This window comes from Monodon monoceros, unplaced genomic scaffold, assembly GCF_005190385.1.
Source record: "Monodon monoceros isolate NGI ecotype Baffin Bay Population unplaced genomic scaffold, NGI_Narwhal_1 Super_Scaffold_18, whole genome shotgun sequence".
NCBI lineage: Eukaryota > Metazoa > Chordata > Mammalia > Artiodactyla > Monodontidae > Monodon > Monodon monoceros.
Genome location: NW_021703774.1, coordinates 49347443 through 49365955, shown reverse-complemented (window position 1 = coordinate 49365955; position 18513 = coordinate 49347443). Strand labels below are relative to the sequence as shown.

Here is an 18513-nt window from a genome sequence, read left to right as displayed (position 1 = left end):
ATGGAAAAGCATTAGTAAATAAACTTAGAGTTATAATTCAGTTCTTTAAACCATTGGCTCACTAAATATTCTGCACTTTTGTAATATCAACACTTTACTGATATAACAACATAAAATAGATTTCAGGAGATTTTGATGTTCAGCAAATCATATGAAGATAATATTGAAAAATTCATTTGTATATTTCTGTTTTTATAAATTGACCATTTAAATACGGCATACGTTATTTTTTTGTTTTTAAAGATATGTATTTTAATACTGTGGGTTTCTTAATTCTTTTGGGAAATTGACATAAACTATATTGTCAAGAATTCATATTTAATCATTTCATGTGAAAGGCACAAATTCACTTTGAAGTAACTTTTATTCAATGTAGAATGTTGGCAAAACTAGAGTTTTCTTCTAATTTCCTGTCTATATTTTTATAAATAAAATGTATTATTTTGCTGAAATCTTAAAATTATTTTTCCATTGGAAGTTACAGCATTTTCATAAAGTTTTTAAATAAATTGATAAGGATCTTGAACATGATTGAATTTTGATTTAAAATAAAGCTAAAATTTGTTTTACATTGTGGCAAATATTTACATTTTAGAGAACAAACTTTGCCTGTAATTAGTCAATAATATTTTTAAAATAACTTGGATTATAGATACAAATAATCTGCAGTATATTAAGGGAAGATGAGACTACATTCATAAATCTCCCTTTATAGTTGCAGTAAAATTCATTTAAAAAACTATATCTGTAGAAATGAATTGTGCAAAATAATATACATGTAACATTTACATTAATAGGAACTGAAAAATAGAGTTCTATGTCATTTAAATTGGAGACTGTCTCCCTTCATTCAGTCAATAGGCTTGATCATCATCTGAGCTGCTCTCAAGGAGTATGAGCCACCTCGGTATTCAGCCCAAAATATTCCATCTTGGTACTTGCTTCTGTAATGGCCTCCTCTGTACCATACTCCATTTAGGTTAGAGTGTGCACAGGCATTGTACCACCATCCTCCTTTATGAAAGTGGGCGCAGTTTCCTTTGAGGAAAAAATATAGACATCAGAGTAAAAGTTTCTTCTAAGTGTGGTACTCTGTGAACCATCAAATACTTATTCTACTTTTAGAACAATGTGAGCTTTTCTTACTGATTTCAGTTACCTTTATCTTCATAGTGTTGTTTCTTCATTTATTCTGTTACTGTTGCTTAAGTATCACCCACTTGAAAGATCACTTGAATTGCCGTTTTTATTTTGCCCTTTGCTTAGTACCTGCTTTTTTGTTGTTGTTGTTAAGTGATTTAATTTTCTGGCTAGCAGGGTAAATAAAATGCAAGTAGTTTTTGTGTGCAAGAGCGAGAGATTGGAGAGATCGGGAGGGAAGGATATGGAGTTGCTAAACAAAGTAAAGTTTGGGGAAAATTGATTTTCAAAATAGCAAAATAATATGAAATAGTACTATTAGCAATCAAATGAATTTCTATAAATAAGGCATGTATTATGATCATATTTGTTTTCCTTTTTTCCTCTTTTGCTGGTGTGAAATAGAGACCTATGCGCTGCTTGCCAAGACACAGCTGAATGTAAAAATAAATCAACTTTCAGGGGTATGTCTTTATCAGAGCCAGAAACCTAGGTTAAAAAGGCAAAAGTATGTGAAAATTAAATTAAAAATTATGTGATGGCCTAAATGAGTCTTTCTAAAGAGACTATTTCCCCTCTGAATAAAGCTTTTTTGCTATTCCTGTACCACATGCTGCAGTCGTCTTGCTAGTCCCCTTTACCAAGAAGTGCCTTTACCCAATGTACCCAAATGGCTTGTTTCCTTCACTCCCTTCAGGTAACATTCAAATGTTACCTTTCTTGGCCAACCCACATAAAATGGCACCCACCCCCTGTTCCCTTATTCGGTTTTACTTTTCCTAAAGTACTTGTCACCACCTAACAAATCATCTTGTCTCCTTCTAGAAAGTAAGTTCCAAAAGGGCAGGAACTTTGTTCACTGCTGTATTCTTCAGCACCTACAACAGTGTCTGGCACATGGTAGGGGTCCAGTGGGATTTGTTAGCAATTTTAGGCAGTTGGAAGTTTTATTTCCAGATGAGTATGTTTTGTTTTCCATCCCCACCCCATCAAGTTAGAACAACAGAACCTTGTTCACAGAGTTCACACTTTGGGATTGCCTTAGAGAAGAGCTCCTAAAAGCTGTTCCTTTCAGCAGGTTGTATTCTCTTTGAGTCCAAAACGACCTTTCTGAAAAGACTTTAGTGGCAATACTTTAATAACAGGGTTCTATTTAATGCGTAGAAAGTGGTGATTCTACAGAGAATACACATCAGTTTTTTCTTACTCACCTGCATACATATCTTTATCTCTGTCCAGTGTGGTGAACTGTTTACCATTATGCCACATCATAGAATCCCCAGCATTCCCCTGGTAAGTTCCCAGGCGCAGTCTATAGAATTCACTTTCAGGTTCCAGGCGAAAGCTGCTATATTCTGCATAGACTTTTTTATCACTCCAGTCTTCTAATTCAATCAACAACTTATAATTATCTTGATTGCTAAGCATATAGATATTTTGCAGTCCAAGCCAATATTCTCCATCTATGTTTCCAAATCCTTTCTGTTAATAAACAGAGAGCATGCTTACATGAATAAGTATAGAGATAGTAAACTCTCTATAGATAAGTTTTAAACATTTGATAGCATAAAACTATTGACAATTTAAGTGGTAATGTGACCTTCCACTTTTGTAGATCACCTGTTCTACTGAAGTCCCATATAATCACTTTGTTTTGTTTTGCTTTCTCTTAATTTGTCAGCATTTATTTGCACAACTACCTCCAAACTTCACAAATAAGACAAAGGCAGAAGGGACTAAAATTATTCATAGCGACTAAAAACATTAACTAAGTAAACTACCCAGGCCCTTAAAAAGGGTTCCTGATTTCTCTCATACTCATAAAAAGAAACAATTTTTTGTATATAGATATTGTCCCCACCATAGTCAAACAAATAGGACATCTAACATTTTTATGATATTCAATAAAAATGATAGTATCTGTTCTAGAACAAATTATCTTCTTTGACTCTATTAGAAATAAAATTAGTAAATGTAAGAAGATAAAACAGTAATCTTCAAAGCTCCTTCTTTGAAAGATTGTAGGTTAATATTTGAAAAACATAATAAATCAATTAACTATCCTATTTCAGTAAGCATTTGCCATTGCAGGTATGCAGCAGAATATAAGTTTGGTAAACCTGATCTTAACGTTAAATGTATTTTCAGGGGGGTTGTGTTGCAGGATTTTTTCCCCTTGTTAAAGTAGAGGACTTCCCTGGCGGTCCAGTGATTAAGATTTCCCCTTCCAATGCAGGGGGTGCGGGTTCAAATCCCTGGTGGGGTAGCTTAGATCCCACATGCCTTGCCGCCAAAAAACCAAAACATAAAACAGAAGCAATGTTGTAACAAATTCAATAAAGACTTTAAAAATGGTCCACATCAAAAAAATCTTTTAAATAAATAAGTAAGTAAGTAAATATAAAGCATAGGACCTCCAGCACGTGACGGTTTTTCTAGGACTGTTTATCTCTGATTAAATATACTTGATAATGGGCACAAATGTGGTCATGATTAAAAAAGCAGTTGTCTTCTTAGAAAATGAAATTAGGATCAGTCTTTGCAAAGAATTAAATACATATGTAAGTCATTCAGACTGAAAGGAAACATTTTAAAGTACATCTTCAGTTTCCTTTCTGCGTTTTAATTTTGACTTTAAAACCAGAGATGAGAATTGTCTTTCTGACAAATGCAGATAATGAAAAACAGATGGATAGTTTTTTTTTAACTGTGTATCTTATTTATTGCATATAATGACTATTATTGCAAGAGCTGCTTTGTTCTTACCTCTCCCCCACGTCTGAAACACTGATTTACCTTATAATTTTCCCAATTTCTGAAGAAGTTGACAGAGCCGTCTGTTCTTTTCTGAATAACAGTCCAACCCCCAGGATCCAAACTGTTCTCACACCATAACTGCATTGGTCCATTGCTGTTTTCAGGTTTGATCATATAAATCCCACTGACTGAATGTCCAGCTTCTTTTGCATGCTGACAGTCTTTGAATGGTCCTGTAATCAGAATATCTTTGATTGCCAGGAAACTTAATAGGAAAAGAGCCATATTAAAGTAGTTTTTAGTCAAGAGTCTTACTTACCTTTGTATCTTTCTTTACAGATACCACTTTTTATGTATTGTGTACACAATACAAGTTAAAGAAACTAAATTTATATTTTAAAAAAAGCTAAATAAAAGAATTACCCTAGTCCCACTATCTGGAACATTAACTTGTTTTATCTTCCACTGTTCTTGCAAGTCTTTGTCCAGATACATACATTTTTGTATTGTTATAATTCTAACACACATAGAAAATTGGATTCTGTCTTTTTATTTTAACAAACGTTTCCATTGGACTACAGTCTCCATTCTATCACCTACGGTAGCTGTAATATGCAATCTTTGATGTTGATATATCATGTTTATTCCACTGCCATTGGACACTGAGGTTTTATCTGATTTTTGCTATTATAAATAACACTGTACAAAGTGTCTTCTTATTGGCTTCATTTTTTCATACTTATAAAAATGTTGCAGGATTGATCTACTGGATCAAAATGGTACAAACAGCTTTACAGTTCTTCATAGTGCCCAATTTTTAGTTTCCAAAATTTGATTTCAGTGGAACACACTAGTCCCTTGAGATGCTCAGTGAAAATGGCATACCACAGTCAAATAAGTTTTAGACTGCTAAATATTATGTTACCCTTTCGGAAACACAATATACATTCACATATTAAAGACTGAGAAGCCCTGAAGTAAACCAGTTTCCCAAACTTTTGGAATCTTTTAACGTTTTCCCTCATACAACAGTTCATAAGAATACACTTCAGGAATGTTGGCAAAATGCCTTTCTAAAGTGTTGTATCAATTTATATGACTGATAGTAATTTTCTTATTTAATCTACACAATGACTTTCTGATAGTTTACAGATGTTCTATAGATGAAACAGTTAACTAACTAGTCTTTAAACCATAGGCTTACACCCACTTTTTTCTAATCCCAGCATCGATGCTCTGAACTGCTGTGCTACAGTTGTCCCCATGTTATCTCACAGTTTTATGAATTCACTCCCTATTTTTTAATCCACTGATAAGTTTTTCATAAATTTAAAAATGACAAAACATTTTGTAAAATCATTTGTAGAGTGTCTTGACTCTTGAACTTGTGATTTCCATATTTTTGATCTAAAGAAAGATAGCTTCTAGTTTTACTGAACATTATTTAGTTTCACCCTTCTCCAGTGTTTTGATGCTTTGATTTTTTTTCGTAAGTATGTCAAGATATGAAGTGGTTCAGAAATAAGAATTACCCTAAAGATCTATTAGAACAACCAAAAAAGTATAGAAATTTCAGTTGTCAAATTTTATATTTTACTAAAAATTTTTAAATTCTGACATGTAGAATTTTTAGAAAATGTGTGAAAGTAAGAGAGTTTAGTCAAGTAAAATTCATCCAAGAAAGTCTGTACTGTAATGATGATAGGATTGTTGAAATTTTGAGGAATGTGTTATCTATACTGTGCCAAGTATATACAGGGTCCCTTATGGGGCCTTATTGGGATAGAAATAATCTCATTAAATAAACAGTTCCACAGTTACGTCATTAGAAGGGATTCTTAGAGACTATAAACTCTTCCCTCTAGATTACTCCTTGAAGATGGAGACTGTTTTTGTTTTTCTTCTGACTTCATGTCATCACTGTTTTAACTATTAAGTAGATGGTCAATACATTTTTGTTAAGCAAATGAATCAACTAAGTTGCCTTCACATTTTAAATAACAAGGAAATTGAAAACCACACACAAAAATCAGAGATGATCAATTCTCTAGTCCATGTTTTTATTATGTTTCAGGTTTTTAAAAATTATAATACAGTGACTTGTAAGCACTACAGATTACTATTAAAAATTTGCGGAAACTGGAAATATGTAATGCTATCTTTCTTGGGTTATATTTATGTTAGGTATTAAATGTCTTAGTTATAGAGTTTCAATTTGATTATTTTTTTACTGTTTTTATTTCTCTTCTGAGATTCCAGTCTTGCATTTATTATGAACATAGTTTCCTTTAAGCCGTAATAACTACTTTAAAAATTCTTGTTCCTTCTATTTCCTAGTTTGTTGAGAGTTCTTACCATGAATGGATTTAGGATTTTGTCAAAGGCTTTTTATTTATCTACTGACATGATGATATGGTTTTTCTTTTGTTAATATGATAAATTCTGTGGATTGTATTTTTAATGTCAAACCAACCTTTTATTCCTGGGATAACCTCAACTTTGTCATGTTATCATTTTTATGTATAAGATTGTTTTGATTTGCTAAAGTTTTGTTCAGAATTTATGCTTTTATAGTCATGAGGATATTTGTTAGTTTGTGAAAGCTCGTAAATAGTTTCTTAAGCTAGGGAGGACTATTCTAAAAATAATGTTTGCCCTTTTCAGACTGGCCATAAATTAGATCACATTCCATTTAAATTCAGTGTGAATTATTTTTATGCTATCTAGCTTCTCAGTTATTGAATTTAAATTACAGAGTATTCAGAGCCTTTAACACAATGCTTTACAAAGTAGTCACCTTCAGTAATTTTGTTCCCTTTTCTTCTTCGTTGCTGACCTTGACACTTACTGCGTAATTTAAGGAGCTTGTGTAATAAATGTGTATTTAATTCATAAATTTAATGCGACTATTCAAAGATGAATATACAGTCATTTCTATTGCAGAAAAATAACGTATTCCTGAAATTCTCGTGTTCTGCAAAACTGTGCACTAAAAATAGCAGCTGATGTTAGCTGTTAGCATACTTTGTGTTCAGCTGCAGTTACTTGTGGCACAGAACATTAATATGCTTGGGGAAAATTCCATATGAATCAATATGACCACTTTGTTTTGCTGATATTATTCTCCTTTTTTATCAGTCACGTATGAGCTACTTCACGTTACAGAAACACGCATTGTAGTCAAGTCAGAGAAGGGTAGAGAAGTTTAAATGAAGTATGATTTCCAGGTCCAATCTTAAATTATTTTGTGTAATGCATGGTAACGTGTTTATTTGTTTACTCACGAGCAAGAACTGTAATTTTTGGTTGTGTATCCACAGGTTAACCCACTTAGGTGCTCAAATATTTGTTGAACTAAATGATTCCTGGCAGCCACAGTGGTTTCCTCAGCTCTGCATTATTTTTCCCAGAAATGTCTTTTCTGCATCTATGATAGCCTAGAAATCTTTAGGCTCCAGGGATAAGGAAACAACCATAGAGTCCAGTGGGAAGTGGGGGGAGCGAACTCCACTACAGCTTGCTGAGTACTCTGATTGAGTCAGCAGGGCACCCGGGAACACTGGCTAAGAATTAGCTAACCTAGATTTGTGGGGAAGAGCTGGAGTCGGCTCCATCTGAGCTGAGTTGTGAAGATTGAGTAGGAGTTTGGCCATTAGGGGTAGAGGGTCTGATCAAGGCCACACATGGGTGAAATGCGCTGAGGCGTGGAGACAGAAGAGAGCTTGATGTTCCAGCGGAGTTACAAATTTTGCATGTCTGAAATGTCAGTGGTTGGAGGGTGGTACTTAGAGCTCTTGAGGTTGGCTGTACGGTTGAAATTGATTTCTTCAGGCTAAGAATGCAGTCATCATAGTTGTTTACCACGTTAACCAGATTTTTTTTCTAAATTGTCACTTTCACAATAGTCAAGGATATCTGAGGAGCATTGCTCTTATTTTAAAACCTATTAGTATTGTAGTTAAGGCACACATGAAGTGGTTTTGTTGCAATACATACAGATATCTCTCTTATTTCAGAAATTTGCTTATTCTATGAATGTCATCTTTGTAAATGTTTGCTCTGCACTCATTTGAGTATAGTTTTGACAGTTTACATTTTATGTTTAACTATATATTCACAAGTTGGACTTTCATTAGATTATTTGAATTGCTGTTAAAATATTTAGAAACATCAAGGTTTTGAATCTTGACAGAATATTTGTAAAATGTCATTTGTTCCTTTCCTGCTATTTAATAAGCCCTCGGATGTTTAAGCAAACTGGGGAGTTCTGGGTTTTCTAGATCCAGCTTTGATTTGATAAGACTTCCATTTATGCAAATTTAAAATTATCTTCAACTTTAACTTTCAACCCACTTTTTCGTAGCGGGCTTCATGTTTACAGTTTGGATGCCTGTTAGACTTGGTTGATATAAAGGCTTAGGAAAATGTGGTTGAAATTCTTTTCCAAGACATATGGATAAAATTAGCAGTGCTCATAGCTGTTTTTTTTCTCGTCAGTAAAGATAGTAAATATCAAAATTTAGTATTTGTTTATTTTTATAAGTAAACCATTAACCTGTCTCTTAGCCCAGTGTATACTGTTGGTCTTGGCATAAATATTTTCTCATTATTAACTTGCATATCTTATTCATTTTCTGCTGTAGAATTAGGTTATAGATCATTCTTACATTAAATATTTTACTGCTTTCTCTGTACCATACAAAATGCTTAACAGGAATTCTTAAAATGACTAGTAAAAAAGTAGCAGCTTTATTTTTGAGAAGCCAGTTTTAACTTGCTGGTTTATATTATCAGAAATAAATTAATTGATTGATTTATCTATGATATTTATATATGATTCAGGAATTTGTTATTAATGGTTCAAAGGGTATAGACTGGAAGTACCTTTCTTTCAAAATAGGAATTTTATTAACCTTTTGTTTGCATTGAGTAATTTTTTTTTTAAATTTTATTGGAGTATAGTTGATTTACAGTGTTGTGTCAGTTTCAGGTGTACAGCAAAGTGAATCAGTTATACATATATCCACTCTTTTTTAGATTCTTTTCCCATGTAGGTCATTACAGAGTACTGAGTAGAGTTCCCTGTGCCATACAGTAGGTTCTTACTAGTTATCTATAATATTTTATTTATAGTAGTGTGTATATGTCAGTCCCAATCTCCCAGTTTATCCCTACCCACCCCGCCTTTCCCCCTGGTACCCATAAGTTTGTTTTCTACATCTGTGACTTGCATTGAGTAATCTTGAAATAGTCATCTTCTATGACACAATTGCATTCTTCTCAAAGCGGGAAAATGGAATTCTGTACATTGAATTTGAAGGACCAGTCTCTTTCTTCCTCAGTTTCTTTGATGATTAAAATTTGTATAAGACTAACAAACTCCAGTTAACAGGTCTGATTCATCATAGAAAGAAAAATATTGACCAGTCATGCCACATATTTTCCAACATGTATTTTTTCATTAAGAACCCGGATTTTGAACAGAGCAGTGGGCTACAAAAGACAAGAGGTTTCATACTTTGAATAGCACCTTTACTGGGAACCATCTTTATTTAACCTACCTATTCTCTTTCTATAAAGAAACTGTTTAATTACTTAAAAGGAAAATCGTTTTCTTTTTGTTGCTGAATTCCTCATTAATTTTCTTACTTTGTCCCAATCCTGTGCTCTTTGTGATAGGAGAAATAGGACAAAAGACATAACCAATTTAGAGCTTCCAAATAATTGGTCAGCAAGTAAAATCTTTTAAGAGGTAAACTTTTTAATTGGGTTGTGAGTTAAGCATAAGGTAAGTATATTCAACAGCATTTCTGGAATGGGAAATTTGAGGCAAATACTTTCTAAAGTGATAATAGATTCTTTCTTGTAATAATATGAATTACTTTATTAATGTATAAGTTTAAAATGCAGTTAGCAACCTGAGCTTTTATATTGAAGTTGCTTAAGAATATACCGATTATTTTTTATAACTGGTTCATGGAATCATATTTCAGCCACTTTGCTTAACCAGTCTTCTTTAGTTTCTCTTAGTTTAAGTGCTAATATAAATATGCCACTGAAACCAATTGCATTTTTAAAATTTACTAATAGGAAACATTATAAATAATTGAAAATTAGCTTATTACCCACTAAAAAGCATTTTTTTTAGTTTCTAATGACTGTTTTTCAAATTTAACTTTTTAAGCTTACCTTTTATATTCCCATACGTAGCAAGGCATATATTGGAAAGTGCACTCAAAAAAATGTGATAATGATATTCAGACTGTACACAAAGCATTTTCACATGCATCACCTCATTTAATCATCACAACAAACTCTTTTACAAAAGAAGCAACTGGGCCTAGGAAAAGCCTGGCCAGAATCCAAGTTTCCTGGTATTCAGATCTATTCTCTAACATACTATGAAGGAACTTTCTCAGCTTCATTCACCTACAAGGAATGAACGTATTTTTATAAATACACCATTTGTAAAAGGAAAATGTTTTCTTTTATGAAAGACTAACCCAGAATGTAGCCAATGAATAGCATTAACAGTTAAGAATTTTTTGATGGCAGTTTGCCAAGTGTATAGTTACATTCTCAAACATTTTGTTTTTTAGGTAGAGGGAAAGTAATGTCTCTGGAGATTATTTATTGTAAACCAACAAAAGTATTCTGTTATTTGGCATAAGTTCATAGTAAGCTTGTTCTCTTGAGGTGCATTTTTCTTATAACCATTTTAAACGAAAATATAAAATTGTCATTAAAACACCTTTTTAAAAAATGCTGATAAATAAAAAGAAACGAAATTGAGTTATTTGTAGTGAGGTGGATGGACCTAGAGTCTGTCATACAGAGTGAAGTAAGTCAGAAAGAGAAAAACAAATACCGTATGCTAACCCATATATATGGAATCTAAAAAAAAACAAAAAAAAAAACCACAATGGTTCTGAAGAACCTAGGGGCAGGACAGGAATAAAGATGCAGACCTACTAGGGAATGGGCTTGAGGACACGGGGAGGGGGAGAAGGGTATGCTGGGACGAAGTGAGAGAGTGGCATGGACATATATATACTACCAAACGTAAAATAGCTAGCTAGTGGGAAGCAGCCACATAGCACAGGGAGATAAGCTCCGAGCTTTGTGACCACCTAGAGGGGTGGGATAGGGAGGGTGGGAGTGAGGGAGACTCAAGAGGGAAGAGATATGGGAACATATGTATATGTATAACTGATTCACTTTGTTATAAAGCAGAAACTAACACACCATTGTAAAGCAATTATACTCCAATAAAGATGTAAAAAAAAAAATGCTGGTAAGATATATATAACATAAAATTTACCAGCTTAACCATTTTTAAGTATACAGTTCAGTGGCATTAGTACATTCTCATTATTGTACAGTTAATCTCTATAACTCTTGTCATCTTGCAAAACTAAAACTCTGTACCCATCAAATAACAACTCCACATCCTCCCCTCACCCCAGCCCCTGGCAGCCACCATTTCTACTTTCTATCTCTACAAATTTAACTACTCTAGGTACCTCGTATAAGTGGAATTGTACAGTATTTGGCTTTTTTGTGACTGGCTAAGGACACTTTTTAAATAATGCATATACATTATGCATTTAAAGAGTTTAGAATGATCATGTACCTACATGTAGAGTGCAGTAATATGAACTTCTTGGTGCCAGAAGCATATGTAAGTACAGCAATAGACATCCATCTTTGCCCTTTTTTGTGCAAGTACCCAAACAGCTTAGACATATTTTCCAGTCTGACATAAGAATAATATGAACAAAGATTTTAGCACGTTATATGTAAAGAAAAAATAGCAAGTCTATTTATTGTTGCTTGTAGTAGTTTATATTTGATAAGAATCACAGAATATTAGAACTAGAAAGAGGTGTTAGGATCTTCCAGTCCAACCAGCACTCTCTCATTGTACAAACGAGAAAACACAGGCAAAGTGACTTACCCAGGGTCAATAACAAAGAAAACAAGTTTCCTTAATTCTGTGCAGTTTCCCTTGTAGCTAATTATGTCCTTGAATTTCAGAGACCAACATTTATAGAAAAAAATAAAAAGTTAATGTTTACTTACAACAACAAATAAATAATGAATAACAGAAAAAGTTATGCGCGTGCTTAATTTTTACATTAAGGATTGGTTTATTTGGGATGTATACACCATTGTTTCATTAAAGCAAAAGTCTGTTTAATGGGACCTTTGATATGCTAAATCCTCAGCATGATTTAAGTGTAATACTAGATTTTTTTGCACTACAGCTCAATGTGTAATAAAACCTAGAACTGACGCGTCTCATTTTGCTTAGGCATTTTTCGTGTGTCAGTGTATGAATATGTGAATAATCATTTCTTCTAGAACTGGTGATACCTCCAGTTAAGATCAGTACCCACAGAAAATACTCCATGGCAGTCACCTCCATACTTACATAATTGTACATCCCATCAGTTAAAAAAAATTTCATACACTTCAGATATGTTTACTTATAAATTGTATGTAAAAACTACTGGTAAATTGTATACAGTAAAAGCTTACACAAGACATATTTTAAAAGAATATAAAAATTATTTTTTTTTCTTTCTATACCCAGGTGCTCATTTCATACACGTTATTCCTTTGGAAATCTTAATAATGATCATCATTTGCCTAATTTAATGGAACACTAGCCAGTTGTTCCTGTTAGTTAGAACACTAGAAAATGAATGACTCCAGTACAATAGAATGTGTTAAAGTACTTTCATGAAGGTCTTTGGAATGACAACTTTAAGAATCTCTGTAAAAATGTAGTTACCAAGTCAACCAGCATTTATTTAGCATCTGCAAATGACACAGTATCCATCTACCAGGAAGGAGCTTGCATTATAGAGGGAAGGCATTTTATTTAGATGTGTGTACAAGTACTGTGTGTACATGTGAAGGTAACTGATAATTCAACAGTGAATATAAGAAGTGTTGTGTCTGTGTTACAGAGAGTAGAGACATTCTAAGGCACAGAGGAACCCTTTCCACCCGCCCCCAGCCCCGCCGCGGTCACCCAGTTAGAAATCCAGTATGTCTCTATCCTCTAGCTGCTTCCATAGATAATTTGGATCTAAGTTAGAGTTCTGGCTCTGAATAGAAATAAGGGACACATCCGTGAAAGACTGAAAAGCAGCATGGATAGAACTTAGTTGACTGCGTGTGTGGGACAGGAGGGAAGTGTCAAAGATGAGCCAAGCGAATTCCAAAACGGGTAGTAACATACACCAAACTAGAGAAGTCAAAATCCATTTACCTGTCAATTTTACTTACAGAAATTTATATCCTGAGAGTATAACCATAGAGGAAAAAAAGAAGAACAAAGTTAATTTTTAAAGTTGCAAGAATATTGATTACCATGTTTATGGGGGCGGGAGGGGTGAGAAAGACCTGAAGGTTATTACCAAAGTGTTAACTGTAGTTTATTTCTGAGTATTTGGATATTCAGCAAACCTTTTTACAAAGTTTGTTAGTGTTTTCTAGATTTTCTTCGGTAATTATTGCTTTTATAATAATAATTTACTTATTTCTAAAAGGAGAATGCCAGTTTAGGGAAAAGATTGTTTTAGGGTTTAGTTACTCATTTATTTATTCGTTCTTCAAGTATTTATTGTAGTGCTTACAATGTGCTGAGTACAGCATGCCAAACCTAATCCTGGCTAGATGTTGGAGAGAGAGACATGAAAAGACAGTTCACTTCCTTCCAGAAGCATTCAGTCTAGCAGGGAGACAGACATGCAAACAAATAGCTCCAGTGTAATATGATGTAAAAAACATAGTCAAGGCATAGTCAGCAGTTTGGGGAAGGAGCCATCTAGATACGTTTGTTTGAATCTGAGTAGGTATAACATTTAAGACACTATTTTAGCTAAGCCTTGAAATCTGCCAGGTTGACAGATAAGCTGAAAGAAGGCATTTCAGTAGAGGAAGCAGCAGCATGTGAGGTAATGGTCGAATAACCAGATGCAAACATCTAGCTTTGGTTAGAATCAAGAGGGAGCGCTCCATGCAGGAGTCATCTGAGCAATGGTGATACTTGTAGCCTTGAAGGAGTATAGACCCCTAAAACAGAGTATCTTCAAGAAAGCCTTTTTAAGCCATAGGAGAAGGGAAAAGGTGCCAGTTGAAGGACCTAGAGAAGTAGGAAGAGTCAGAGTATTATGATGTGGAGGCCCAAGAAAGCAGAGATGTGAATGGTCAGTGGTGTCCACTGCTGCAGAAAGACACATCCACTTTGTGATGTACATACTTCCAGTCTTTGTCTTTGTTCTGTGTTTTTGTTGTTGTTTAAAATTATTTCATAGTCTGTGCGCAGCTTTTTGTCCTGCCTTTTCAGAAAGTAAGTGAATGAACTGTAATTAATTTTTTTTTTTTTTTTTTACTTTTGGGCATTTGGGTTTTTTCCCTTTACTCCAAGAAAACAAATCAACCTGTAAAGAATTCAGGAGAATGGCTTATGAGAAATTGGATGTAGGTGTAAAAGAAATGTTTTCAGAAAGTTAGCAGTGAGCTTATTACTAGACTGAAACCAAGACGAATTCTTCATCTTTCTATTCTGGGCACCTTGATGAGTGACTGATAATGAAGGGAAGAAGGAATGAAATTAGAAACAGAGGTAGAGATATTAGGATCAATTCTCAGGTTTTTTAGTGTATTGAAAACTTACTTATACTTACATGGTTACAAGGTACAACGGTAGGATTTTAGCTTTGGAAAATAGGAGGGATATCTTTTCCTCTTGAGACTGAGGGCAAGAAGGCATGGGTTTTGTGCAGGTGTTTTCACGATAGGAAAGCACGAGGAACCTAGGCCTGAGTAGACTTAATCTCAGCACAGCTGTAGGTGGTGCATGTGCTGAGAGTGGAGATAAGAGGGGGTTAATTCTAGGCTTTAGGAGAGTGAAAGCAAAGTATCACATGTTCCTTTTGAGGAAGATGGTGATGGGAAGAGCATCAAGAGGCAAATGAAAGGATTGTTTAGCAGTCGTGAGGATCTAGTTGGAGTCCGAGAGGATGGGCATAGAGGTTAGGAGTGGATTGTGGACTCATCCCTGTCTCAATGCTAGTAATTTAGATTGTAAGAATTTGGATGAAAGACTACTTCTTCCACGAAATATACTGTTTCTATGAACTCTTAGAGCTGAGAGATGTATTTAAGATCAATTCTTGGTTGATAGAAAACAAAAACAGAAAATTTAATGTTCATGTATAATTACATCACCAGAATGAAGAATAGGCATGTATTACGAGCATTGTCTCATAAACCATAAAACATATTAACCTTGTACTTCCATTTTTAACAGTAAGAGGTAACTCACCTTCATTGATGAACGTAACCGGTGGTATCTTGAAAGGGCTTTTGGTGGGAGAAGTTGCCAGATCAGGTGGTGGCATTAAATCTCTGGGGTAACCTGGATCCCTCTGTATCTCATTGCCTCCCAGCAGACCAGGAGTATACTGATAACTGTTAGGAATGTGCTGTGGCACTACCTGGACGAGAGGAGGAGACACATGGGGGTCTTGTCGGGAAAATATCCTCAAGCACTGTTCTTCCAACAAAGTGATCATCACAGACTGGTTATTGACAAGATCAGTCAAGGAAGCATATTTCAGCTCTAGTTCCCTGTACCTTGTTGCCATCTTCAACATTTCTGTGGTGACATTGAGGATTTTATTTTCCAACTGGGAAAGTTCGAGTGAATTATCCCTCTTACGGATAATCTCATGTAATAGTTGCATATAGAGTTGAGTAACGCGAGAGTTCATGTTACGGCTTTCTTTTCTCAGCAGCTTTACCTCATTGACAATGTTTCCATCTACATCCACCACCAATTGCAGGACATCTATCTCCCGCTTCTGCCTGGAGAGCACGTCCTTCAGGTTTTCAAGGTCCATCCTGGTGATCATGTCTTTAATGGTACCTGCATCTTGCCCTTTGGTATTGACACATATTGGCCCTGTTATTTTTTGTTCAGGTACCAGGAACGTGTACGAACACTTCTTTGCTTCCTCTTTACCATCTGTGGCACGAGGGTATCTCCTCTGGGTTATTTTTTTTATTTTGAACTGTCCTCTGCAATGTCCAATGCCCATTAGTAGGAAGAATAGCACACTTAGGGTCCAGGTAAAAGCCTTCATTTTGAAATGAGGTTGTATGACGTCTTTAAAAAAAAAAAAAAAAAAAAGATGAAGGGAAAAAGTAGAAAAGAATTGATATTAATCTACTTTTAAAGTCAGTAACATACAAAAAGTATCTAAGGGAAAAACTGAATATCTATTGGTGTTAATAAATTGGGCCAGAATTAAAGTTATTAATTTCTTAAATTCAGTATTAAGCGCCTTCCTATTTGTTTAAAAATTAGGTTTCAGAGATGAGCTCTCCAACTACCACCTTATTGTAATGCTTTTTGTTCCCCAGCTCAATGAGCAGATCTTGGTGAGTGCCCACTGTGTGCTGAGGCATATTGTTAGGTGCTCTTGCGGCTTCTGAGACCCTGATAAGACACTTTTCTTACCTTTAAAAAGTTCACTTGCTATCTTAAGGCTTGGAAAATGGTACATAATGTTGGTAAGGCATTAATTAAAACATCTTCTCTAACTAGTATGAAAGTTGCCCGTGTTTTTTATTTATATTGTGCGGTTTCAATTAAATTGGCCCTCTCTAATACGTATCTTTTTTATCTATCAAATTAAAAAAATATTTTTAGACAAATCTAAAACCAGAAAGTTTTAGCATCATATTTTTTGTTTGTTTTTGTAACATGTCCTTTTGGGATTGATGACAAGTTTAAGAATGATAGCACGCTCACAGTCATTATTGTGGGTAATTGTGTTTCCTAAATCGTAATCATATATACGCTCTAAGCTTATATATGATTCAGCAGGTTCATTTTTCTAACAGAAGTTCTACTGAACTTCATTTTAGTAAAATGTTAATAATTTTTTATAACGATTACCAAGGAAAGAAACTCATCTGTCATTGAATCTGATCGTTAGAGTTGGAAAGTACCTTAAAGACCATCTCATCTCATCCAAGACAAGACCTCTTTGCTCCCATGGGTATGTTGAAAGCCAAGGCCATGGCCACACAAATAGGTAATATTAGAACCAGGTCTAGAATTCAGGTTCCCTGGCTCCTCAGTCAGTGTTTATAGCGGTGGCGCATACGCTAAAATGTGTGCTTGGAATGTTCCATTTTTGCTGTGGCAGATACCTACTTGCCTTTTATAGTACAATTTCTATAGAAACACTCAAGGAAACCATAAGAGTAGTTCCAAGAACCAAAGCTGCTTTCTTTTTCTTTAGTTACCTCCCTAAATAGTAGTAGCAGTTAGAATGAGTAAGATGTGTCACCCCATCAGGTTCATTAACAAGCTGCTATAGTATAGCCCACCTTCTCTCTCTTATAAACTTGATTCCTGTCTGCTGTTTCTGAAGGATGGCAGTGGATATACTAAGAAATTTTCTATCCCATTTTCCACCCAGGTACTTGTTTTTTGCTTTGGGGAGCCAGGTCCCAAGTTGTTTATGCCTGCTATTAATAAATAGCAATGCAGCAATAACAATAGTTCATTTTTATTGGGTGCGTGTTAAGTGCCAGGCGTTGTTTCAGCCTTTTACACGTATTAAATCATTTACATCTCACCACAACCCTCTGAGGTAGATTATTATTATCCTCATCTTCAAATGAGTAAACTGGCATCCAGATGTTAAGTACCTCACAGCTTCTAAGACATGGAATCACAATTTGAACTCAGGCAGAAGACTCCAGGGTTCACGTTTTTCAATAACAACTACATCATATGGCAACGTATTCTAACCTTTTTTTCTATCACCAACACTGTAACAATCCCTTATATTTTTGTAGTGCTTAACGCGTGTTAACTGTTTGCATTCACAACAGCACTGTGAAGTAAACATCTACCATTTTGCAAAGAAATAAACCTGGAGGAGCTAAAACACTCAACTGGGATTCAGATCTTCTACTCATAACTTTCTAGACCTGTGATTTTTATCCTTGTCATGTAGTAACTGCAGAGGAGTCTTAACTTTGTGTTCCGTGTCTTTTACAGTCTTTTCCTGGTTTGTATCTCTTTACATTGACCCATTAACTTAATTATGCACAGGTATTTGTGGATCATTTTTATATCCCAGACTTTTCTGCTGTCACTCCTTTCCCTCCATATGTATTCTGTTTGTTGATAGTTACCTGTCTAACTTGATTATGAAGCCTCCTAAAATGAAAGGTTGTGTCAATGAAATATGGACTCTTCAACTAGAGTCATAAAGATGACTACTGCTTTCTAAAACCATGTCTCCTTACTTCGGTGTTTTCAAATGAAATGAGTAATGTTTGCAAAACAGGGTGATGATGAAAATAAAGCAAAGAATGGATGGAATGTACAGAATTCTTTTTCTTTTCCTAACATAAGATAGGTGCATAGTAATATTCCATGTTTGTGTCAAAGGCTTTCTGTTTGCTGACTGAGAGCCAGAAGTACACTTGGATGAGTACTTTTAGTTTTTTGCTTTCATACTTCGCCTTCTGACATTAGTAGAAAACTTAGACCGAGTGTCATCTATTTTATTTAAA

General features: G+C 34.6%; 2 protein-coding genes across 7 annotated transcripts in view; one reads left to right on the top strand and one right to left on the bottom strand.

The window, feature by feature from the left end:
• Positions 1-18513, top strand: part of RALGPS2 (Ral GEF with PH domain and SH3 binding motif 2) — a 162588-nt gene that overhangs the window by 94923 nt on the left and 49152 nt on the right. The gene's annotated exons all lie outside the window — the stretch shown is intronic.
• ANGPTL1 (angiopoietin like 1) lies at positions 696-18334 on the bottom strand. Its single transcript, XM_029228382.1, has 4 exons — positions 15239-18334; positions 3937-4130; positions 2352-2622; positions 696-1038 (listed from the first exon to the last, which is right to left on the bottom strand). The coding sequence occupies exons 1-4, from the start codon at positions 16056-16058 to the stop codon at positions 851-853; spliced, it is 1473 nt and encodes a 490-aa protein (XP_029084215.1). The 5' UTR covers positions 16059-18334; the 3' UTR covers positions 696-850.